The sequence below is a fragment of the Cherax quadricarinatus genome, chromosome 36, assembly GCF_038502225.1.
Source record: "Cherax quadricarinatus isolate ZL_2023a chromosome 36, ASM3850222v1, whole genome shotgun sequence".
In the NCBI taxonomy this organism is placed as follows: domain Eukaryota; kingdom Metazoa; phylum Arthropoda; class Malacostraca; order Decapoda; family Parastacidae; genus Cherax; species Cherax quadricarinatus.
This window is the reverse complement of record NC_091327.1, coordinates 29,415,295-29,440,466: the sequence shown is the minus strand read 5'-3', so window position 1 is coordinate 29,440,466 and position 25,172 is coordinate 29,415,295. Positions and strand designations below refer to the sequence as shown.

The 25,172-nt window shown below is 42.5% G+C and overlaps 1 protein-coding gene across 4 annotated transcripts in view; it reads right to left on the bottom strand.

Annotated features, from left to right (window-relative positions):
• Positions 1 to 22,370, bottom strand: part of LOC128691268 (rho guanine nucleotide exchange factor 38-like) — a 49,712-nt gene extending 27,342 nt beyond the window's left edge. For 2 of the 4 annotated variants that reach the window (XM_070091610.1, XM_070091614.1), the window contains exons 1-3: positions 21,795 to 22,115; positions 6,410 to 6,549; positions 5,250 to 5,429 (exon numbers count right to left, since the gene is read on the bottom strand). In XM_070091610.1, the coding sequence (XP_069947711.1) occupies positions 5,250 to 5,429; positions 6,410 to 6,549; positions 21,795 to 21,843 (369 nt within the window). In that variant the 5' untranslated portion in view covers positions 21,844 to 22,115. Of the gene's footprint in view, positions 1 to 5,249; positions 5,430 to 6,409; positions 6,550 to 21,794; positions 22,116 to 22,255 lie in introns of those variants that run through there. The other 2 variants (XM_070091613.1, XM_070091612.1) reach the window with 2 other exon arrangements.
• Between the last annotated feature and the right edge of the window lie 2,802 nt (positions 22,371 to 25,172).

Genomic DNA, 25,172 nt, shown 5'->3' with positions numbered 1-25,172 from the left:
ATTAGAAAATTGGAGACGTACACCTCTTGTTTTTAAACCGTTGTATTTACAGTTACTTTACCTCACTTGCTCGTACAATCCAGTCCTGAAGAATACTGTAACTTCCCTGGGACGAGATTCAAAACATTCGGATAACACCAGGTACCTACTTACTGCCAGGTGAATAGGAAGAGAAGCTTCTAAGGAAACATATTCAACGTTTCCTCTCGGGCAGGGATTGAACAGTGTCTTTCAGCTGTGAGAAGAAAGAATTGTCACTATAGCCACTAATCATTTTAACATACCTGGAGTTTACCTGGAGAGAGTTCCGGAGGTCAACGCCCCCGCGGCCCGGTCTATGACCAAGCCTCTTGGAGGATCAGAGCCTGATCAACCAGGCTGTTACTGTTGGCTGCACGCAAACCAACGTACGAGCCACAGCCCGGCTGGTCAGGAACCGACTTTAGGTGCTTGTCCAGTGCCAGCTTGAAGACTGCCAGGGGTCTGTTTGTAATCCCCCTTATATATGCTGGGAGGCAGTTGAACAGTCTCTGGCCCCTGACACTTATTGTATGGTCTCTTAACGTGCTAGTGACACCCCTGCTTTTCATTGGGGGGATGTTGCATCGTCTGCCAAGTCTTTTGCTTTCGTAGCGAGTGATTTTCGTGTGCAAGTTCGGTACTAGTCCCTCTAGGATTTTCCAGGTGTATATAATCATGTATCTCTCCCGCCTGCGTTCCAGGGAATACAGGTTCAGGAACCTCAAGCGCTCCCAGTAATTGAGGTGTTTTATCTCCGTTATGCGCGCCGTGAAGGTTCTCTGTACATTTTCTAGGTCAGCAATTTCACCTGCCTTGAAAGGTGCTGTAAGTGTGCAGCAATATTCCAGCCTAGACAAAACAAGTGACCTGAAGAGTGTTATCATGGGCTTGGCCTCCCTAGTTTTGAAGGTTCTCATTATCCATCCTGTCATTTTTCTAGCAGATGCGATTGATACAATGTTATGGTCCTTGAAGGTGAGATCCTCCGACATGATCACTCCCAGGTCTTTCACGTTGGTGTTTCGCTCTATTTTGTGGCCAGAATTTGTTTTGTACTCTGATGACGATTTAATTTCCTCGTGTTTGCCATATCTGAGTAATTGAAATTTCTCATCGTTAAACTTCATATTGTTTTCTGCAGCCCACTGAAGATTTGGTTGATGTCCGCCTGGAGCCTTGCAGTGTCTGCAATGGAAGACACTGTCATGCAGATTCGGGTGTCATCTGCAAAGGAAGACACGGTGGTGTGACTGACATCCTTGTTTGTCAGATATGAGGATGAGGAACAAGATGGGTGCAGGTACTGTGCCTTGTGGAACAGAGCTTTTCACCGTAGCTGTCTCGGACTTTACTCTGTTGACGACTACTCTGTGTTCTGTTAGTGAGGAAATTATAGATCCATCGACCGACTTTTCCCGTTATTCCTTTAGCACGCATTTTGTGCGCTATTACGCCATGGTCACACTTGTCGAAGGCTTTTGCAAAGTCTGTATATATTACATCTGCATTCTTTTTGTCTTCTAGTGCATCTAGGACCTTGTCGTAGTGATCCAATAGTTGAGACAGACAGGAGCGACCTGTTCTAAACCCATGTTGCCCTGGGTTGTGTAACTGATGGGTTTCTAGATGGGTGGTGATCTTGCTTCTTAGGACCCTTTCAAAGAATTTTATGATATGGGATGTTAGTGCTATCGGTCTGTAGTTCTTTGCTGTTGCTTTACTGCCCCCTTTGTGGAGTGGGGCTATGTCTGTTGTTTTTAGTAACTGTGGGACGACCCCCGTGTCCATGCTCCCTCTCCATAGGATGGTAAAAGCTCGTGATAGGGGCTTCTTGCAGTTCTTGATGAACACTGAGTTCCATGAGTCTGGCCCTGGGGCAGAGTGCATGGGCATGTCATTTATCACCTGTTCGAAGTCATTTGGCGTCAGGATAACATCAAACAGGCTTGTGTTAACCAAATTCTGTGGCTCTCTCATAAAAAATTCATTTTGATCTTCGACTCTGTCTGGTTAGCGGCTTGCTAAAAACTGAGTCATATTGGGACTTGAGTAGCTCACTCATTTCCTTGCTGTCATCTGTGTAGGACCCATCTTGTTTAAGTAGGGGCCCAATACTGGACGTTGTTCTCGACTTTGATTTGGCATAGGAGAAGAAATACTTTGGGTTTCTTTCGATTTCATTTATGGCTTTTAGTTCTTCCCGCGATTCCTGACTCCTATAAGATTCCTTTAGCTTAAGTTCGATGCTTGCTATTTCTCTGACCAGTGTCTCCCTACGCATTTCAGATATATTGACCTCTTTTAGCCGCCCTGTTATTCTTTTCCATAGCCTGTAAAGGGAGCGCCTGTCCCTTTCTATTTTACATCTACTCCTCCTTTTTCTTACAGGAATAAGCCTTGCGCATACATCGAGCGCCACCGAGTTAATCTGTTCTAGGCATAAGTTGGGGTCTGTGTTGCTTAGTATATCTTCCCAGCTTATATCAGTTAGGATTTGGTTTACTTGGTCCCACTTTGTTTTTGTTATTAAAGTTGAATTTGGTGAATGCTCTCTCGTGACTAGTCTCATTATGTCGGTCTGGGGCTCCACGCATACATGTCTGAACCTCAATTATGTTGTGATCTGAGTATATTGTTTTTGATATGGTGACATTTCTTATCAGATCATCATTGTTAGTGAAGATGAGGTCTAGTGTATTCTCCAGTCTAGTAGGCTCTATTATTTGCTGGTTTAAATTGAATTTTGTGCAGAGATTTAAAAGCTCGCGTGAGTATGAGTTTTCACCAGAGCTGCCTCCTGGTGTTATTATTGCAACAGTATTATTTGCTATATTCCTCCATTTTAGGTGCCTTAAGTTGAAATCCCCCAGGAGCAAGATGTTGGGTGCAGGAGCTGGCAGATTTTCCAGACAGTGGTCAATTTTTAACAGCTGTTCCTGGAATTGCTGGGATGTTGCATCCGGAGGCTTGTAGACTACCACAATGACTAGGTTTTGGTTCTCGATCTTTACTGCTAAAACTTCCACTACATCATTTGAGGCATTCAGTAGTTCTATGCACACAAGTGACTCTGCAATGTACAGGCCAACCCCCCCCCCCTTTTTGCCTGTTCGCTCTGTCGCATCTGTATAGGTTGTAACCTGGGATCCATATTTCGTTGTCCAAGTGATCCTTTATGTGGGTCTCAGTGAAAGCCGTGAACATTGCCTTTGCCTCTGCAAGCAGTCCACGGATGAAAGGTATTTTGTTGTTTGTTGCTGGCTTTAGACCCTGTGTATTTGCAAAGAATGTCATCGGACTGGTGGTATTGTTGGTACTGGGGGAAGGGGGGTTCCGGCATTAGTATCTGTATCTGTTGGTTTGGAGTGGAGGCCATCGACTTTGATTCCACTCCAGGAATGACTGGATTTGGTGTACGATTTCTGCCATTTCCTGCCAGTTTTTTTTTTCTTCCTGGCACTAAAAAACCTCTCCCTCTTGAGTGGCTGTGGCTACCCAGGTTTTCCCATGGCCTGGATGTTTTGTATCTTTTTGTCCCCTTTAGATGGTGTGCCTGGCAATTTAAGTTATAGCATAGTCTTTCCTGTACTGAAGAGGGACACATTTCAGGGTGAAAAAGCTTACAGGAAGGGAGTTTGCATTTTCCTGTTGTCATATGGGCACACGGCATTTTCTAGGGTGGTCATAGTTGCACGTCCCATCTGTTTTTCCAGATTTCCCATGCCTGCAGATACCAAGTGCATAGTATGTGCACAGGCTTGATTTCCGTTTGCCTTGGGTTTCTGTGACTGTATTCCCTGTTGGTGCATGTTTGCCTTGGGTTTCTGTGACTGTATTCCCTGTTGGTGCATGTTTACCTGTCTTATTCCTATGCTCCCTAGCACCAACAAAGGAGCTCCCACCAGTTGTTTTTGGTAATATATCCTCACTATTGCTAGTGGAGTCCTCTTGTTTGCTATTTCCTGTGGTATTTCTAGTTTGCAATATTGGTTTTATCTTATCTTTGACTACACTTGATTCCCCACTACGGCTCCTGTCTCCCATGAGGTCAATTATATGCATTCCATCCTGTGTACAATTCCCGACTACCTGGACAAAATCTTCAGCTTCACCATTACTGTCTCCCAGGACAGCACCTCCAGCTTCACCATTACTGTCTACCAGGACAGCACTATCAGCCCCACATTTACTGACAACCAGGACATCACCTCCAGCCTTACAGTTTCTGTCTACATGACCAGCATCAAGGGCAGTACCATCCAGCCCAGACTTTTTATGTTCCCATCTGTTGTAGAAAGCTTCCAGGTTGTCTATGAAAGCAGCTTTGATGTTATCCTCTTTTAATACCAATGTGATATTAGTCCACAGATTTATCTCATTTGGACATACCCAAAAACACTTCCCTGTTTTAATACTTCTTGTAGCTAGTTCTTGGATATTTGCATAAGGGGCGTGACACCAATTTCCACAAAAATAACAATTTATCCATGTGGAAGCCCATTTGTTTGATTGCAGACTACACAGGGCTTCATAATGATTTGAATGGTTGAATTACTGTAATTCTACTAGCACCCTCTTGAATACTCTATTAATAACCTCCTTAAAGTGAAGCTCTAGCTATTTGTATTTCTATTTCTAAGTGTACTTGTATGTTAGGACAGCTTACCGGAGTACGCTCCTGTTTTTTATTTGTTTGTGTTTATAAGGGCGCCTACAACCCCATCCGTTTACAGTCTGCTTTATTGTACAACAAAACCATTTAAAATCGGTCGAGGGTTCGGACCAGTCGAGGGTTCGGAACCAGTCTGATTTGATCAGTGGGTCACTTATTTAAAACATACTGGTCGGTGATTTGGACTAACACATGAAGGATCTACTGAAAGTTATCTACCCGAGTAATATGCGATTTGATTAAAACAGAAAGTATAACTTGCGTGTTGAAGAACCGGTGATTGCTGGCAGCTCCTACAATGACGAATGGTCGACCTCAACCCTTGTTTATCAATCACTGTATCTAGCTTTTCTAGTTTTTTTCCGTCTCCACCACAATAAATGCTATATTATCACTATAGTTGACTGGTGGAAATTTTGGAGGAAGGACGCTTTTTCTGTAGTAATATTAGCTTCTCGTTATGTATATTGCGACCGCTGGTAACTACAGGTTATATGAGATTCACAGTACGCAAAAAAAAAAAAAAAAAAAAAAAAAAAAAAAAATTCAAACCAACTTCTTGAATGTTGCCAAGGAGCACACTGAAGTCAATAGCGCGGAAGCTGGTCTTGGCTGAGGTAAGGTTGACCACCAGCAGGAGGGTCTCCAGGTCTCTCACATACTCTTCTTCTGTTGCTAGCATCTCCCTCAGCCGCGCCTCCCTTAGTTGCTTCTTCCGCTGATCCTGTTCTCCATTCTGTAGAGAGATTCTTTATTATTGGTATTTTACATTATTTCTCTCTCCAGTTTGTTGTTCATTAAAGGAGAAAAACGCATTAACCAAAATTATCGGGTTTAGCGCATAACTTTATTATTAACCAAAAGTACTATTTTCCCAAATAACCCAGCAGTGCCAATAGTCTTCTCAAGGAAGGTTCCTTGATACAGGCGAGGGACTTCTTGCTTAAATGATTTGTACTTATTCTTCCTGTCCTTGAATCGAGCCTGATTGCTTCCCATCACACAGGTGATGTATGACCTCGAAGGGTTTAATGCTTCCTCATGATCACAAAGCCAGGTAATGTTTATCCTGGGGGTACTGTCAAAGGATACCACCCAACCAAGGATACTTGTAGCTCTGTTGGTAGGAGCCTCTACTCACACAAAGGGACTGGTGATCGCTCTCCGGCACGGATAAAGCGTTGGTTATATTTCCTTACATCTGCTGCCCCTGTTCACCTAGCAGCAAGTAGGTACCTGGGTGTTAGTAGACTGTTGTGGTTCGCTAACCCTTCGGGTTAAAAATCCGAACACAATATCACCAACACCTATGTATTTATTAACTGTTAGGTGATTATTATTAATGTGTTATGGGAACAGCTTAAACCCATACGGGGCATACAACTCCTGAGGAATAGGAGGCAATCAAGTTATGTCTATGGAAGGGAAAAACACGTCCAATTCCTTAGATTAAAAAAATAGATACCCTTAAAGCACAGAAAGGGGAGAAGTTTATGACCAGCATCTGCGTTAAGTGAACATAGAAAGCAAGTGTAGAAACCTTATCCAAATGTCTCGACTCCATTGTAAAAAAAATCTGGTTCTTCTCGCATGGGAACCAAACGCAATTCTGTGTACTACTACAAGTAAATCGGCAGGAATGTATCCCCGGATTTTCATAATCAAATAAAACAAAATTGTTTTGAAAATACTTAATTCACGAAAGAAGATATTTACCACTCCAGCGAGCGACGTTTCATAATCAGGTTCTTCAAAATTGTCGTCACCGTCGTCCCAGAAATCTGATTCATCGTCGTCATAACTGATGAAAGGGACTGTCTGACCGCAGGCTCCCGCAAGGCTGTAGCCGGACTCTTCTGCAATATGAAGAAAATATCTGAGGTTATTTAACCCAGGAAAACCCAACAAAGCCATGTAGTGTCGCTTATATCTAGGACTGGGGGTCATGCCACCCAGGATACGACCCAAAACAGTCGACTAACACACAGGTATCTACGTGGACAGCAGATACAAGAGGACTTGCTCGGTACATCTCAGTTTGCAAGAGAGCTGAACCTGAGCTCTGTTGGTTGTGGGCAAACTACTTGGATCAAACTTGATTACATTACCTTGAGCTAGGCTCTGCATAACAATTACGGGTTTAACACTTTCCCTTGAATGTTATTACGCAGCAAGAAAAAATTCGTGGATCGCGTTTGGTTGGATAGTCTTCCCAGACTCGCCTGCCATTTAGTTTAAATTGATAAGTATATATTTTTTTTTCATTTTGGTCAAATTTCAACTCGAGGATAATAATATACAGTTAACGACATTTATTAAATAAGAAGTATCGACACGAGTGGCTTCATCAGTCCTACTGCAGGGTAAGCTAAGGCAGACTGTTATATAGTGGACTGACCAGGGGACCAGTAGCTGGGGAGAGGTTGCATGTAGGGTGAACGAGTGAAAGGGGGTTGGTTTAAGAAGAACCTGTCTAGCATGGGTCAGTAGGCCTGCTGCAGCAGTTCTCCATTCTCGTATTTATGATAAATTTACGTGGCGGCTGACTCTAAGAAGAGTAATTGTTTCGATGATGGCGATTATAAAGCAACTTCTACAATCTTCCTCGTTAGTCGCGAATGACCAGTAGGGGCTCGTTAAACTTCACCAGGTGACCACAAGCGCCCAAGCATTGTTATAGTTATTCTGTTTGCACGAGTTTGTGATCGCGAAATCGAATTTCTGAAGATCTGACAGTCTTCTTCACATACGTACTTCTGTCGCATCTTCCACATGGTAAGAAGGTTCGTTCGCTCTTGTGCTTCTGCAACAAGTTTTGACTGATGGCGTGGAATTAGTGATTATGATGGAATGGTGGGTAAATAGTTTAGCCACATCAACCAAATCTTTCAGTGGGCTGCAGAAAACAATATGAAGTTCAACGATGAGAAATTTCAATTACTCAGATATGGTAAACATGAGGAAATTAAATCATCAGAGTACAAAACAAATTCTGGCCACAAAATAGAGCGAAACACCAACGTCAAAAGACCTGGGAGTGATTATGTCGGAGGATCTCACCTTCAAGGACCATAACATTGTATCAATCGCATCTGCTAGAAAAATGACAGGATGGATAATGAGAACCTTCAAAACTAGGGAGGCCAAGCCCATGATGGACACTCTTCAGGTCACTTGTTCTATCTAGGCTGGAATATTGCTGCACTCTAACAGCACCTTTCAAGGCAGGTGAAATTGCCGACCTAGAAAATGTACAGAGAACTTTCACGGCGCGCATAACGGAGATAAAACACCTCAATTACTGGGAGCGCTTGAGGTTTCTAAACCTGTATTCCCTGGAATGCAGGAGGGAGAGATACATGATTATATACACCTGGAAAATCCTAGAGGGACTAGTACCGAACTTGCACACGAAAATCACTCACTACGAAAGCAAAAGACTTGGCAGACGATGCACCATCCCCCCAATGAAAAGCAGGGGTGTCACTAGCACGTTAAGAGACCATACAATAAGTGTCAGGGGCCCGAGACTGTTCAACTGCCTCCCAGCACACATAAGGGGGATTACCAACAGACCCCTGGCAGTCTTCAAGCTGGCACTGGACAAGCACCTAAAGTCAGTTCCTGATCAGCCGGGCTGTGGCTCGTACGTTGGTTTGCGTGCAGCCAGCAGCAACAGCCTGGTTGATCAGGCGCTGATCCACCAGGAGGCCTGGTCACAGACCGGGCCGCGGGGGCGTTGACCCCCGAAACACTCTCCAGGTAAACTCCAGGTAAACATTGGAAGCCATATTGCTGACCGGTAAAACGATGTATTCGGCAACTTCCTCTACTTTTGTATTAGTGTTCCCTCTTTTGAGTATATCTATGGTAAGTTTCCCGCAGTTTTCTATAAAGTATAGGGTAAATTGAAGTGAACTGAATTCACGAGTGATGTAGGCGCATTCCTCCTCTAAGACCTGTGGACCGAGAATTATGAAGGCTCTGAAGAATCCTACGAGTATCCCTCTCTTTTGACGTTGTGGAGGAAGTGTAAGATTAATAGATTATTTTTTGTAAGGTATTCGGGTAACCTTGAACAAGTGTCCCCTCTGGCCTGTATGTTGCATCTCAATGAAAGGTTGCTGGTTATCCTTTTTTATAAACTTTAGTAATTGACACCAATAAGCAGCTTAAAAGATTAAGAAAACACTAGGCCAAATTTATCACAAGATTTTTCTGTCCTGGGAACTTGATCACTACTAACATATAAGGTAAGTTAAAAGTATAAAAGAATAGTGGGGAGGAGAAAAAATAGTAAAAAGAACCTGGCCTAGACTAAGCAAGGCACAAGCTCATTTAGCGTTATGTTAATCGGATCATTTGCAGTTTTGTTTCCAAACTGAATAAAATAGGTTTTATCAGTATTCAGGGTAAGTTTGTTAGTCATCATCCAGGCAGATATTTTCTGCAATTCGGCATTGACTGTGTTTGCTAGTATGACTGTTTGGGTGGGAAAAGACATATGTAGTATCATCTGCAAATAATATGGGTTTGAGTAGCTGTGACGCATTCGGTAGATCATTGATGTAGATGAGAAAGAGTGGTGGTGCAAGGACGCTTCCTTGTGGGACTCCTACTGTGATTGGTTGGGTGGAAGAGTTTGCATCATTTGCGTACACATATTGTGTTCTGTTACTAAGGTATGATTTTAGGTAGTTGAGGGAGTGACCTCTGATAGCATAGTGCGTTAATTTGGAGTACAGCAGTTCATGGTCGACTGTATCGAAAGCTTTACGTAAATCAATGAAAATGCCCAGGTGAGGTTAGGTCAGGGAGACAGTGGTGGTAAAAAAGAACGTTTCACAGAACCACTCCTGCATAAGGGCAGAAGGAAGGATTTAGGTTTAAAGGTTAATAAGATAGAAATAGGAGCAGCAGCGTAGAGAGAGAGAGAGTGGAAGAGGTAGCGACAGTTTCGTCAAGGAGGGTAGTCTAGTCCTCATGGACTGGACTGACCGGCTTCAAATCTTCAAAGCTGATATTTAACTACATTAGAAATTTAAGCTGCACTCTGCACCATTTTTTTGCTTGCATTGAGTTAGAGGAGTCAGGACTTTAGAATATAGTGTTGGAATGAGTGTGTTGGAATGAGTGTGTTGGAATGAGTGTGTTGGAATGAGTGTGTTGGAATGAGTGTGTTGGAATGAGTGTGTTGGAATGAGTGTGTTGGAATGAGTGTGTTGGAATGAGTGTGTTGGAATGAGTGTGTTGGAATGAGTGTGTTGGAATGAGTGTGTTGGAATGAGTGTGTTGGAATGAGTGTGTTGGAATGAGTGTGTTGGAATGAGTGTGTTGGAATGAGTGTGTTGGAATGAGTGTGTTGGAATGAGTGTGTTGGAATGAGTGTGTTGGAATGAGTGTGTTGGAATGAGTGTGTTGGAATGAGTGTGTTGGAATGAGTGTGTTGGAAAGAGTGTGTTGGAAAGAGTGTGTTGGAAAGAGTGTGTTGGAAAGAGTGTGTTGGAAAGAGTGTGTTGGAAAGAGTGTGTTGGAAAGAGTGTGTTGGAAAGAGTGTGTTGGAAAGAGTGTGTTGGAAAGAGTGTGTTGGAAAGAGTGTGTTGGAAAGAGTGTGTTGGAAAGAGTGTGTTGGAAAGAGTGTGTTGGAAAGAGTGTGTTGGAAAGAGTGTGTTGGAAAGAGTGTGTTGGAAAGAGTGTGTTGGAAAGAGTGTGTTGGAAAGAGTGTGTTGGAAAGAGTGTGTTGGAATGAGTGTGTTGGAATGAGTGTGTTGGAATGAGTGTGTTGGAAAGAGTGTGTTGGGATATGGTGTGTTTCGGATCATTTAGCAACCAAAACACACTTTGTTCATGTATGAGAACTAAGCTCCCCTACCTCTAGTGTATTCTTATCATACTGAAGCCAGTTAAGGGCTCTAGATTAAAGGAATTAGGGCTATCTTTCTCTTGGATTACCTGATTACCCCCCCCCCCCATTCCTCAGGCGTCGTATGGCCCCATGGGTAGCGGCGGCGCCAAGGTTTCAGCCCCCCAGAAATTCTCTCAGCCCCCAAAACCACCCAAATAAAAAACGATGTTGCTTCTAAAACGTCTCCTAGCCCCCATCCAACCAGATATTCACCCCTAAGCCCCTTACACAGAAATTCTGGCGCCGCCCCTGTTTGTGGGCTTAGCCACAAAGAATCTTCTTCATGCCGGAGAAGATTCTTCTCGTATCTGTATCTCCTTGGATCATTCGGGTATCTAAATTACCATTTATACCACCTCTCGGTGCCTCTTGGTCCCTCCAGTTCCAATCGGCATTTATTCATTTTGATGCCTATACCTTGTATGTTGTGATGATCATATACCTTCTGAGGCTCTGCGCCTTTTAGAACAATGTCGCGTCATTAATATGTTAGTTCCATGCTGGTACTGTCTTTTTAGCTCAAGTTTGTTTTTTGCTGTATCTCTTGTTCTGAAGTTCCTCCACTCATTCCTGTTGCATTGATGTGAACACGTTAGTCCAGTAATGTCATACAGTGGAGGGTAACTCCATTTCTATGAATCAAAACCATTTCACTATTAACAAGGAGATTCTCCTACATCTGACCTTTGCTTAGTTAGATTGCCTATGACCCTCAGTTTGTGCAGGAAGCTGTCCTAGCGCTATTTACCCATTAGCCTATAGATTTCTTATGAACATATTTAGACTTGTTTCGGTCGCTGCGGGATCTGAGAAAGATACTTCCTGTATCACACATCTTCATCCCCTTCTCAGCCATGACGAGAGACCTAGTAGATATGCCTCAAAACACCCAATAAGCAGAGGACTACAGTTCGGACCTTGGAACTGTTATTCAGTCCTTCCAAGAGGTCCAGGAGCTGAAGATCAATTTCGAGAGGCCCAAGAGTTCCACTTGCCTCATAATTTGTAATATTTTAAAATAAAAAATTAAACTAAGTCTGCCCGAAATGCCTAGCCATGCTAGGCGTTCTAGTGGTACACTCTGTAATCATTATTTAACTACATGTAAACCACACAACAACCAAATTCTGTAAATTCAACATTGTAATCTTTATAGAGAATAAACTTTGAATTTGAACTTGAACACACAAGAAACCTAGTTCCTGTAATTTAATAATCTTAAAAAGAAAAAGACAGAAAAAGTAGATGTACGAGCAAGAGGCAGAGGAGTTGTAGATCAACACCCTCAAGAGGTTCAGGAGCCACAACACAACCAAGTCAGAAGAATAGTGGAGCACCTGAAATGAAGTTCGTTCATAAGCAAACAACTGCCGGGTCATCACATGAAACAGACCCGGGGCAGGACCCGGCAAACCCACCAGAACCTGATCACAAGCAACAATCAGTATGGTTTTAGGGATGGTAAATTGTTTTACAAATCCGCTTGAGTTCTATAACAAGGTAACAAAAGTTAGAGAGGGAGGGACTATATTTTTGGACAGTAAGAAAGCATTCTATGAAGTCTCACTAGAAACTGGGACTAAACTTAGAGGAGCAGGGCAAGAAAAACTAAAAAAAACTTCACAGTAGATCAAGGAATACTTAACTGGAAAGAAGAGAGTTATTGTCTAGGAGGTGGTGTCAAAATGGGAGAATGTGACGAGTTCAACAGGGTCAGTACTTGGGTCAGTACTGTTTATTGGATACTTAACGATATGACAGTCACAGGTGTCCCTGTTTGCAGATAAGATGAAAGTAATAACGAGAATACAAACAGAAGCAGAGCAGAAATGATCTGGCAAGTGGCCATCAGAATTTAACCACATCAAATACAGTTTTAAAAATCGGGGAAGGTAAAGAGGACCGGAAACAGAGTGCAGGTTCACGGTTCAAAGGTTGCAGCTCTCCTGAAAGAGAGCCTCATGGTGAGCATAGTGCATATCACCTGAGGCACACATCAATAACCATCGCATCAAACGTGAGACTGGCCATTGACGACACTATTCACGGCATATGTCCTGGAGTATGGAGCGCCAGTATGGAAGCCACGCCTGAAAAAGCATGTTTAACTGGTAAAAAAAAAAAGTGCATAGGTTTGCAGCGAGACTTTTCCCAGACTGATTGAAGCTGTTAAACCTGATGACATGAGTGTGACATGATTACGACACACAAAATATTGAGAGGAACTGAGAGGGTGAACCGGACAAGTTTGTTCGAGAGGCGACAATTGGTTACAAGAGGGAGCAGCTGGAAATTAAAAAAAAAAGGGGGGCAACAGGGATATTAGAAAACACTGCCTTAGCAATAGTGTGGTCAAGAAGTTCAACTTAAACAGCGAAGTGGATGAGGCAGGCTCAATACATAATTTTAAGAATAGGTATGATAGGACTCGTGTAGCTAGGAGAGGAAGCAGCCAGCAAACAGGAGTTGAGAATCGACCATTACAACCACAAATAGGAATGGCTCCGAAATTTGAGGGGCGATTTCCGCAGTTTTCTACAAAAATTAACAAACTGTCAAGTTGGGTTGGTATTCTTGTTACATCACATAACCAATTTACTGATTCTGATAAAAACACAACAGTTAGTCTGCTATGCCAGGTAATAGAAGGACACACAGGCGTTGAAAGTTTGAAGTTGATAGGAAGAGGCATTCGCGGGTAATCGCAAGAAGTCAGTTTCATATTTTCTTTAATGAAACCAGCAAAATGGAACCAACCCAGTCCAAAGCCAATCCGAATCATTCGTAATGTACGATCCACAAGTGCTGAGAGCTTAAAACTGATCACCTCACATACTAAGTGTCCGTGGTTAGATCCCCGGCAAGGGTGGAAATTTTGGACATGTTTCCTTACACCTGCTGTCCCGTTCACCTAGCAAGGAAGTAGGCACCTGGGTGTTAGTCGACTGGTGTGGGTCGCATCCTGGGGAACAAGATTTAAGAAACCCATTGGAAATAAGACATTCCTCGATGACGCACTCACTTTCATGGGTTATCATCGCCAGTTTCGTGATTTTCTGAAAGAAACTGATTCTGAGTTCGTTGACTTGCCTTATTATACAGCAGTTCGATGACTTAGTTGTGCAAAGGCTCTGTCACGTTTTTTTTCAGCTCAGAAAGAAATTGATTCATTTCTCACTGAGAAGAATCGACCGAATCACTTTTGTCAAATGTTGAATGTCTTTGGAAATTGGCATTTTTTGCAGACGTGACAAGGCATATGAATTCAATTCAGTTCAATTCAAAGTTTATTCTCTATAAGGATTACAATGCTGAGTTTACAGAAATTTGGTTATTGTGTGGTTTACATGTAGTAAAATTGTGATTACAGAGTGTACCACTAGAACGCTTAGCATGGCTAGGCATTTCGGGCAGACTTAGTTTTATTCTTAATTGTAAAATATTACAAATTATGAGGTAAGTGACTAAATACTAGTTTGTGAGTTTAGCAATGTGAATGCTTTTATTTTGGCACAGTACATAGTTTCAGAATGAAGTGAATCTGAAGTTTTAAGGTGAAACAAATTTGATTTGCGAGCTATTCACTTATGTCAAGGCATTCAGGGCAAAAATTGATGTTATTGGAAGGACAGGTAAAAGTTTCTAACTTGGTTCATTTCTCGTGTGAAAAATTTCATGAAAAACAGGAAGCAGAATTCCTTCACTTCCAAAAGGAATTATCAATGACTTGCAAAAACAATTTCGGAAAATATTTCCTGATCTTGATGGAAAAACAGATGAAATAAAAGTTTCAAAATCTATTTGACTGCAGTAGTGAAAAGTTTAGAGACTTCTGTACTACAGGTATGTTCTTACGGGGAATATCTAATAAATTGTTTGTATTGCATCATTTCCTAGATCTAGTTGCCTTGTCACATATTCGTGCGAGTACTAGATGACATCCAATGCTGACTTCCCTTAAATTCAGTATGCTAGTTTATTCCAAGAATTTCTTCAGTCTTTCCTCTCGTGTCCCGTGGCTCAGTTGGGTGTTCCGTGACTCGGTTTGGCAACGCACTCGCCTCACATACTGAATATCCGATGTTCAATCCCCGGCATAGATGGAAACGTTGGGCGTGTTGCTTTACACCTGCTGTCCCTGTTCACTTAGCATTAAGTAGGTACCTGGGTATAAGTCGACTGTTGTGGGTCGCATCCTGGGGACAAAACTGAAGGACCCCAATGGAAATGAGACTGTTTTCAATGACGCGAAGACGCAGACTTTCTTGGGTTATCTTGGGTGGTTTACTCTTCCCTGGGTTAAAAATCCGAACAAATCTTATCATCCTGAGTTAAGATAAACATAAGATTTGTTGGATTTTTTAACCCAGAAGGTTAACCACCCAGGATAACCCAAGAATGTCAGTGCGTAATCGAGGACTCTTATTTCCACTGTGGTCCTTCAAGGTTGTCCAGGATCAACCCATACCAGTCGACTAACACCCAGGTACCTGAATATCAAAATGGTATACAATACCGACAGGTTGGTAGGTAAGATACATAGGCAACATTTAGGCAACTTTATTCCGAAACGTTTCGCCTACACAGTAGGCTTCTTCAGTCGAGTACAGAAAGTAGGCAGGAACAGCAGAGATGTGAAGACTATGTAATCAGTCCATCACCCTTAAGTCGTAGATTTGAGGTTGTCAGTCCCTCAGCCTGGAGAAGTTCTGTTCCAAAGTCTGGAACTAACTGAAGATCAAGCGACAGTGTTGAGACTTAAATACTGTCGGAAGGAGAGGTGCAGAGTAGTAGTAATGAGAATGTAGCCACTGAGAGGTCACGTCCCTCTCAGATCAAACAGGAGGAGGCAGGGTCATAGTGGTACCATCCACTAGTCGAAGTAGGCCTTCGTCCAAAGGTTGGACAAGCGTTGAAGAATTCTTTGTAACAAGATCCCATGATGCTGCAGTGTCTGACAGTTGTGATGAATGGTTTGAAAAACCGACAAGTTGAAGATTGAGACACTTATGCAACATATGGGAATCTTGATTCAGGAAACGTTTCGTCACACAGTGGCGTCATCAGTCCAATACAAAGCAGATAGGTGTAAGGATAGAAGGAGTTTGAGGCTGAGGGACTGATTACTTCAAACTCCTCCTCTCCTTACATCTTTCTGCTTTGTATTGAACTGATAAAACCACTGTGTGGCGAAACGTTTCCTTAATAAAGATTCCCATATGTTGCATAAGTGTCTCAATCTTCAACTTGTCGGTTTTTCAAACCATTCATCACGCCAGGTTAGGTAGTTTAATATGTTTATTATGCACCCCATACCCATCCTGTGGGTGGAATTCAAAAGTATGCAGAGGTACATAATGAGTCCAGGGACTGGACCCCAAAGTTTTGATAGGTGAGCAAGTTACAAAGCTAATGAATCATGTAAATAAATTTACTTACGTTTATACATGGCTACAATTATGAACAAACTATAGAGTAATGAGCATTTCATACGTCCACACCCAGTGACAACTATAATGAGTTGTTGGTGCATATATTAATTGTTGGGTCTCTCACACACACAAACTGCTACAGCTTACGGGCGTTAGGCAAACCTAAGGATAGCGTTCCGATACCTCAGTAAGGAATCGTTCAAGACTCTCTACACCGTTTACGTCGGGTCCATACTGCTGTATGCAGCACCAGTTTGGAATCCACATCTGGTCAAGCATATCAAGAAATCAGAGAAAGTGCAAAGGTTTGCAACAAGACTAGTCCCAGAGCTAAGGGGAATGTCCTACGAAGAAAGGTTAAGGGAAATTTGTTTGATGGCACTGGAGGACAGGAGGGTCAGGGGAGACATAACATAAAATAATGCACAGAATAGACAAGATGGACAAAGACAGGATGTTCTAGAGATGGGACACAGAAACAAGGGGTCACAATTGGAAGTTGAAGACTCAGACGAGTCGAAGGGATGTTAGGAAGTATTTCTTCAGTCATAGAGTTGTCAAGCAGTGGAACAGCCTAGGAAGTGACATAGTGGAGGCGAGGTTTGATAAAGCTCATAGAGAAGGGAGAGAGAGAACCAGCAGCAATCAGTGAAGAGGCGGGGCCAGGAGCTGTGAATCGACCCCTGCAACCACAAATATGCGAGTACAGACTGGGACAAAAACCAAGTGTTGGATGGCAATACATACAACTGAGGAGGAGGTGAAGAAGCTGCTAATGGATCTTGATACCTCAAAGGCAGTGGGACCAAACATCTCCCCATGGGTCCTTAGAGAGCGAGCAGAAATGCTGTGTGTGCCACTAACCACAATCTTCAACACATCCCTTGAAACTGGGCAACTACCTGAGGTATGGAAGACAGCAAATGTAGTTCCCATTTTTAAAAAAAGACAGAAAAGAGGTACTAAACTATAGACCAGTGTCACTGACGTGTATAGTATGCAAAGTAATGGAGAAGATTATCAGGAGAGTGGTGGAGCACCTGGAATGGAACAAGAGTATAAATGCCAACCAGCACGGATTTATGGAAGGTAAATCCTGTGTCACAAACATTCTGGAGTTTTATAATAAATTAACAGAGGTAAGACACGAGAGGGGTGAGATGACTGCATCTTCTTGGACTGCAAGAAGGCCTTCGACACAGTTCCTCACAAGAGATTAATGCAGAAGCTAGAGGATCAGGTGTGTATAAAAGGAAGGGCACTGCAATGGATCAGAAAATACCTGACAGGGAGGCAACAACGAGTCATGGTACGTGATGAGGTATCACAGCGGGCACTTGTGACGAGCAGGGTCCCACAGGGGTCGGTCCTAGGACCAGTGCTATTTTTGGTATATGTAATGACATGATGGAAGGGTTACTCTCAAGTGTACCTGTTTGCAGATGTGAAGTTAATGAGGAGAATCAAATCAGATGAGGATCAGGCAGGACTTCAAAGAGACCTGGACACCTGGTCCAGCAACTAGCTTCTCGAATTTAACCCCGCCAAATGCACAGTCATGAAGATCGGAAGTGCAAAGAAGACTGCAGACAGAGTATAGGCTAGGTGGCCAAAGACTGCAAACCTCGTCAAGGAGAAAGATCTTGAGGTGAGTATAACACCGAGCATGTCTCCGGAAGCACACATCAACCAGACAACTGCTGCAGCATATGTGCGCTTGGCAAACCTGAGATGTTCAGATACGTTAGCAAGGTATCGTTCAAGTCATTCTACACTGTGTACGTCAGGCCCACACTGGAGTATGCAGCAGCTGTTTGGAACCTGCACTTGATCAAGCACGTCAAGAAATTAGAGAGTGCAAAGGTTTGCGACAAGGTTAGTTCCAGAGCTGAGGGGAATGTCCTACAAAGAAAGGTTAAGGGAAATCAGCCTGACGACACTGGAGGACAGGAGGGTTAGGGGAGACATGATAACGACTTATAAAATTCTGCATGGAATAGACAAGGTGGACAGAGACAGGATGTTCCAGAGATGGGACACAGAAACAAGGGGTCGCAATTAGAAGCTGAAGACTCAGATGAGTCAAGGGATTGTTAGGAAGTATTTCTTCAGTCAAGTGGAATAGCCTAGCAAATGGGATAGTGGAGGCAGGAACCATACATAGGTTTAAGATGAGGTATAATAAAGCTCAGGGAGCAGGGAGAGAGAGAACCTAGCAGCACTCGATGAAGAAGCGGGGCCAGGAGCTGAGTCTCGACCCCTGCAACCACAGTTAGGCGAGTACACACTAGGGAAATACACATACACCAGGAAGTACTTCAGTCACAGGGCAATCAGGAAGTGGAATAGTTTGGGAAGCGATGTAGTGGAGGCAGGATCCATTCATAGCTTTAAGCAGAAGTATGGTAAAGCTCATAGTGCAGGGAGAGTGACCCAGTAGCAGCCAGTGAAGAGGCAGAGCCAGGAGCTATGAATCAACCCCTGCAACCACAACTAGGTGAGTACACACACCCACATCTCTCCATGGGCCCTTAGAGAGGGAGCAGAGACACTACATGTGCCACTAACCAAAATCTTCAATACTTCCCTTGAAACTGGGCAACTACCTGAAGTATGGAAGAAGGCAAATGTAGTCCCCATCTTTAAGAAAGGAAACAGAAATGAAGCACTAAATTATAGACCAGTGTCACTGACGTGTATAGTATGCAAAGTCTTGGAAAAGATTATCAGGAGGAGAGTGGTGGAGCACCTGGAGCAGAACAAGATTATAAACGACAGCCAGCATGGATTCATGGGAGGCAAATCCTGTGTCACAAACCACCTAGAGTTTTATGACAAGGTAACTGAAGTAAGAAATGTGAGGGAGGAGTGGGTTGATTGCATTTTCTTGGACTGCAAGAAGGCCTTCAACACAGTTCCTCACAAGAGATTAGTACAGAAGCTAGAGGAACAGGCACGTATAACAGGAAGGGCACTGCAGTGGATCAGAGAATACCTGACAGGGAGGCAACAACGAGTCATGGTACATGATGAGGTATCACAGTGGGCGCCAGTGATAAGCGGGATTCCACAGGGGTCAGCCCTGGGACCAGTGCTGTTCTTGGTATATGTGAATGACATGACAGAAGGGATAGACTCAGAAATGTCCCTGTTTGCAGATGATGTGAAGTTAATGAGGAGAATTAAATCAGATGCAGACCAGACAGGTCTACAAAGAGACCTGGACAGGTTGAATGCATGGTCCAGCAACTGGCTCTTAGAATTTAACCCCGCCAAATGCAAAGTCATGAAGATCAGAGAATGACAAAGAAGACCGTAGACAGAGTATAGGCTAGGAGGCATAAGGCTGCAAACCTCACTCAAGGAGAAAGATCTAGGAGTGAGTATAATACCGAGTACATCGCCAGAAGCACACATTAACCAGATAACAGCTGCAGCATATGGGCGCTTGGCAAACCTGAGAATAGCGTTCTGGTACCTCTGTACCTCTGTGTACGTCAGGCCCATACTGGAGTACGCAGCACCAGTTTGGAACCCACACATGGTCAAACACATCAGTAAATTAGAGAAAGTGCAAAGGTTTGCAACAGGGCTAGTTCCAGAGCTAAGGGAAATGTCCTATGAAGAACGGTTAAGGGGAATTGGTCTGACAACACTGGAGGACAGGAGGGTCAGGGGAGACATGATAATGACATACAAAATACTGCGTGGAATAGACAAGGTGGACAGAGACAGGATGTTCCAGAGATGGGACACAGAAACAAGGGGTCACAATTGGAAGTTGAAGACTCGGATGAGTCAGAGGGATGTTAAGAAGTATTTCTTCAGTCATAGAGTTGCTAGGAAGTGGAATAGTCTGGCAAGCGATGTAGCGGAGGCAGGAACTATACATAGTCTTAAGACGAGATATGATAAAGGTCATGGAGCAGGGAGAGGGAGGACGCAGTAGCGGTCAGCGAAGAGGCGGGGCCAGGAGCCGAGTCTCGACCCCTGCAACTACAGTTAGGCGAGTACAATAAGGTGGGTACATGTGGTAATGCTGTATTTATAGGGAACAAAGTCAGGGTATTTTTCCAGAATGGCCTGTAATATACCACTTTGACATATCTTAAACATTTCTGAGTAAGTTGTCTCTGAATTCATTAATTTTATCGCACTCCAGTACATAATGACGCAAGGTGTGACAATAGTTCATCTGGCAAAGTTTGCATTTCGTTTGGTCTACATCTGGTGGTAGTGGTAATTTAACCTGCCAAAAATACTTGTGACCCAGCCGGAGCCAGGCGATAGTGACATCCAAGAGTCGGCTTATTTTGTTGGATGCACCATAGACATGTGGCTCCTCCTGCATGATAGAATGATGATAGATGGACTGGCTGGTGTCAATCTCCCTGAGTCTTAAGTCAATAAAATTCAGTTGAAGTTCTTTTCGTACGTATTACTGTTCTCAAACTGCTAACTGACAAGCCAAGATTGTAATCTATCCTGTCTTTGAAAGCATACAGCTTAGCCAATTTATCAGTTCTATCATGCATCTGAAGACCAATGTGAGATGGAATCCACAGCATGTGCACTCTGGCTCCACTGTTCACAGTCCCACCCTCCCAGTGTCTGGCATCTGACACAAACATGCCACAATTGATAATGAGTTGAGAGCACTTGTGGATGACAGAGAATCATTTACAATTAAAGTGTCAACCTTAGATACATGGACGCATTTGAGTGCAAGAAGCACGGCAAACAGTTCTGTCTGAAGGGTAGAGGCCCAATTATTGATGCATGTTCCAATTTCTTTAAGAAAGCCATCACTCTGTATGACAGCAGAACTACCAGCTGCACCAGTGAATGTAAGTAATTTGTGAAAGTGTGTGCTGTGTGACTAAGTTATCAATACAGCTTAAGGCATCATGTTTGGCTTCAAGGCGAAGCTCTGGTTGTGATTTAAGAAGTAGTTTTGGGGGAAATGGAGGGATGGTAGTATGGAATAGGGTAATATTCCATGGAGCGGAGAAGTGCCGCTGTTGCCTTAGTTGACGTAGATCATGTATCTGATTCATGCGGAGGTTGGTTCCAGTTTTTTCGATCCATCTGGAAGGGTGTTCACCAGTGCTGAGGAATGTTTGGAGGACTTCTGTGCAAGGGTTTGAATGGGCTTGCCTGAACATATTAACCCCAATTAGGATATTTCTTTCAGTAACACGATCTCTGATGCTTGGAATATCAAGTTCTTTCTGCATATTTAAAATTTTGGCAGTACGAGGGCACCCTAAAATGATCCTCATTGTTTTATTCTGCAGTTTTTCCAGCCCTCCAAGCTTCCAGTCAGACACAAGAGCAAGTAGTGGCTCCGCATAATCAACCAATGATCTAATATAAGCAAGATGCATCATTTTCACAATTTTAACGTTAGCACCATACCTGGGATGAAACCCTGCCACAACTCTAAGTGCCCTCAGCGTTTCTTTGTATTGGCGACAGTCTCGTTGGACGACTATTTTTATTGTTCATGGCTAGTACAGCTGGTCTGAGGGGCTCTTAATCTAAAGAATTAGACCCTGGTGCTGTATGACTCCTACTGGTTTAGCTCTACCCATGAATGTAATAATAGTGGGTCATACAAAGCTAGGGGAATGGGAGCAATGTAATTAGGTCACTGTGGAAAAATAGGACTCTCCACTCAGTGTCAAGTCGATGTTGTTAAACGTTTAAGACGAACCTGTGTAATAGTCACATTTTCATGTTCTTAAGATATTTACAAACTCACCTGCAGTCCCAGTAAAATTCAGTTGTAAATTTCTCACATTGGGTTCCATGATAGCTGTTGCTTAGTCATAACATCCACGACAGAAAACAAATCATCAAAATACCTTTAAACCCTCTTAAAAACTTGAATATACTATATTTCCAGATTCACTTACAGTAATTGTTCACCCATGATCACTTTTTGGCTTATAACTCTACAGAGCTCTAAGAAGCTTATATATTTCTCATTTTTTGTTAACAAATGCTACTATTAACTAGCTTAAATCACACTTGATGCCACTTAGAGCTGTTTATTATAAAGATTCTCTTTTCCACAGGACCTGGAGGGACCACAAGTACTGATGAGACACTTGTGTAACATTTGGGAATTTTTATTCTGAAAAAGTTTCGCCACTCAGTGGCTTCTTCAGTCCAACGCAGAGAAAGGTGGAAAATGGAGAGGCATCTGAATTAGTCCCTTACTCTGGAATTGATGTGTTCAGTCAATCTGTCAGTTTTGCAAACCATTTATTCACACCACTAGTACTGTTCTCACCACCAAATGTCACAGACTAACACACACCAGCATTCATCAAGTGTGGCTCACTGTACTGACCTCGTCGGTGGAGATAAGATAACGATAAAGGCGACATAAACATCAGTTTTATGTGGCTGATTACAGGTAATTCATGATAACTTGTGATCTTGTCAGTGTGTGCATAAAAAGCACAAGAGTTTCATATGACTGTGAAGGATTTTCACGTGATTGTGGAGATTGTGTGTTTGTGAATGGGTTTCATTTCAGGATGAATATAGTTTTAATGTACAATGGTAAACTGCTTTTGCATTTTGATGTTTGATTGTGAAGGGTTTTTATGCAAGTGTGAAGGGTTTTGTATAAATATGAAGGGTTTCTATGTACTTTCTATATATTGTTGTTAGGTCTCATTGAGATTGCTGTACAGCTCTGGTCACCATATTACAGAATGGGCAAATGCGCTGAAAAATGTACAGAGAAAGATGACAAAGTTGATCTCGTGTATCAGAAATGTTCCCTATGAGGATAAACTGAGGGCACTGAATCTGCACTCTATAGAAAGGTGTAGAATTAGGGGGGAGTATGAGTAAGGCGGTTCAGACAGTTTGTGTCTGTTCTTCCGCACTGCCGAGCGCGAAAGCCAAAATGCCTACAGTTGCTTCTAGCTCTCTTTTTCTTAATCACTTTTAGTCTCGTCTCATGCCATCGCAGTGTACACTGATGGTTCTACATTTTCTGTGTTCCCAGACAGCATAGTGTGGGGTCATTTATTAGACTTGGCTAGCATTTTTACAGATAAATGGTTCAGAGAACTGACAAGTTGATAAGTTAGACACATGCAACACTTGGGTATCTTTACTGAGGAAATGTTTTGCCACACTGGCTTCATCAGTCCATACAAAGGAGAATGGTGAAGAACAGGTGGTGTATGAGGTAATCAGTCCCTCAACCTGGAGTCGATGTAGTCAGTCCATCTATCTTGAAAAGAATACAGCATATGCACGACGAAGTGGTTTATATGCTGTACACAGGTGAGGTGAAGTAGTCATGGGTGTTATCACTCAAACTCCTTCTGTTCTTCATCATTCTCCTTTGTATGGACTGATGAAGCCACTGTGTGGCAAAACGTTTCCTCAATAAAGGTACCCAAGTGTTACACTTGTCTAATTTACCAGCATTTTAACAGATGAATCATATGCAATTCTCATTGCAATTATCCGTATTGCATCTATTCCTACCTCCGAGTTTGTGATCGTCTCGGACTCCTTTAGTGCATTGCAAGCTATTAAAAAAAACTGATTCGCCTCATCCCCTAGTTCTTCGTATACAATTTTGGTTGCACCGCATTACTAGCAAAAACAAAGAAATCGTTTTCTGTTGGGTCCCTGGTCATGATGATGTTCAGGGCAATAAGCAGGCAGACTCTGCTGTGCAGTCTGTAGTACATGACCTCCCAGTTTCATATAGAGGTTTTCTATTCTCAGACTATTTTGCTGTAATCTCTAACCACCTTTACAACCATTGTTAACAGTGGTCCTATTTGCCTCATAACAAAATACACTCTATCAAACCAAGTTTAGGTTTCTGGCCTTCTCGTTACTGATGCTGAGGTTGGGACACTATGCTCTCCCATCTCTGCATTGGGCACACCCAGACTGGAATTAATGCTAGTTGTATGCCATTTTCCATTCCTGGATCCACAGGCAACCTCTGATAGTTCTTTTGATACCATATGATCACCAGAAGGTCATGCAAGGAACTATCTGATATCCCCCAAAATATCCCAGTTTCCTTTAATTAAAGCTATGACCACTGAGGCTCTACCATTGGAAAGGATGCCAAATTGTATGGATTATTAAAACCATTTTCCTTCTGCAAGGAGTGAATTTTACTAAAGGGGAAATATTCCCATTATTGAAGTTGAAGAAAGGGATGAGGGTAAATCAGACATCTGAAGAAGGCAAGATCTAATCTGAAACAAAATTAATCCACATCTGAAACCAAATTTATTAGACCTGCAAAATTTAGTGGTACAATAGTCCTTTATCTGAAATTCCAAAATCCTGGAGTTTTCAAGTGTTGACATTGTGCCATAAATGGATCATTCAGTTTGTTGCCAGCAGCAATTACTTGCTGATTACTGTATATTTTGTGCTCTGTGGTGTGAAGATATTGTTGAAAATGTCAAAAAGGTTTATGGGTAATAGTGAAAAGAAAGAGGAAATATTTGTGTTTATCTATGTCACAGAGAGTAAAGTTGTTGGAAAAACTTGACAACAGTGTAAGTGTGAAGATTCTGACTGAGGGATTTGGTGTTGGAACAACTATCTACAACCTAAAGAAACTGGAGGACAAATTGTTGAAGTTCTATGCTGAAAGTGATGAGCAGAAGTTATTGAAACAATAGAAAAACATTGCACAGAGGGGAAAAATGAAGTTTTTGACAGTATTGATGGAGATTTCTTAGCGTTGGAGTGCGAATATGCCACTTAACAGAATGCTAATCATAAAACTAGGAAAAATCTGTCATGCCGAACTGAATATTGAAGGTAACTGTATATATTCAGCTGACATGTTACAAAAATTCAAGAAAAGGCATGGCATTATATATTTAAAGATTAGCAGTGATAAGGCATCTGCTGATCATGCTGACAAAAGGGAATGGATCACCAGGGACATCTCTTTATGATTGGTTTCACAAATATTCAAATATTCCGAAATCCGAAACACTTTTGGGCCCAAGCATCTTGGATAAAGGATTCTCAACTGTATTTACAAATTCTGAATTCATGAGGACATCTAGGAACCTAACCATTGCTAATTTGGGGGCTCAGCTGTATAAAATGCTAGTCAATGTTTATG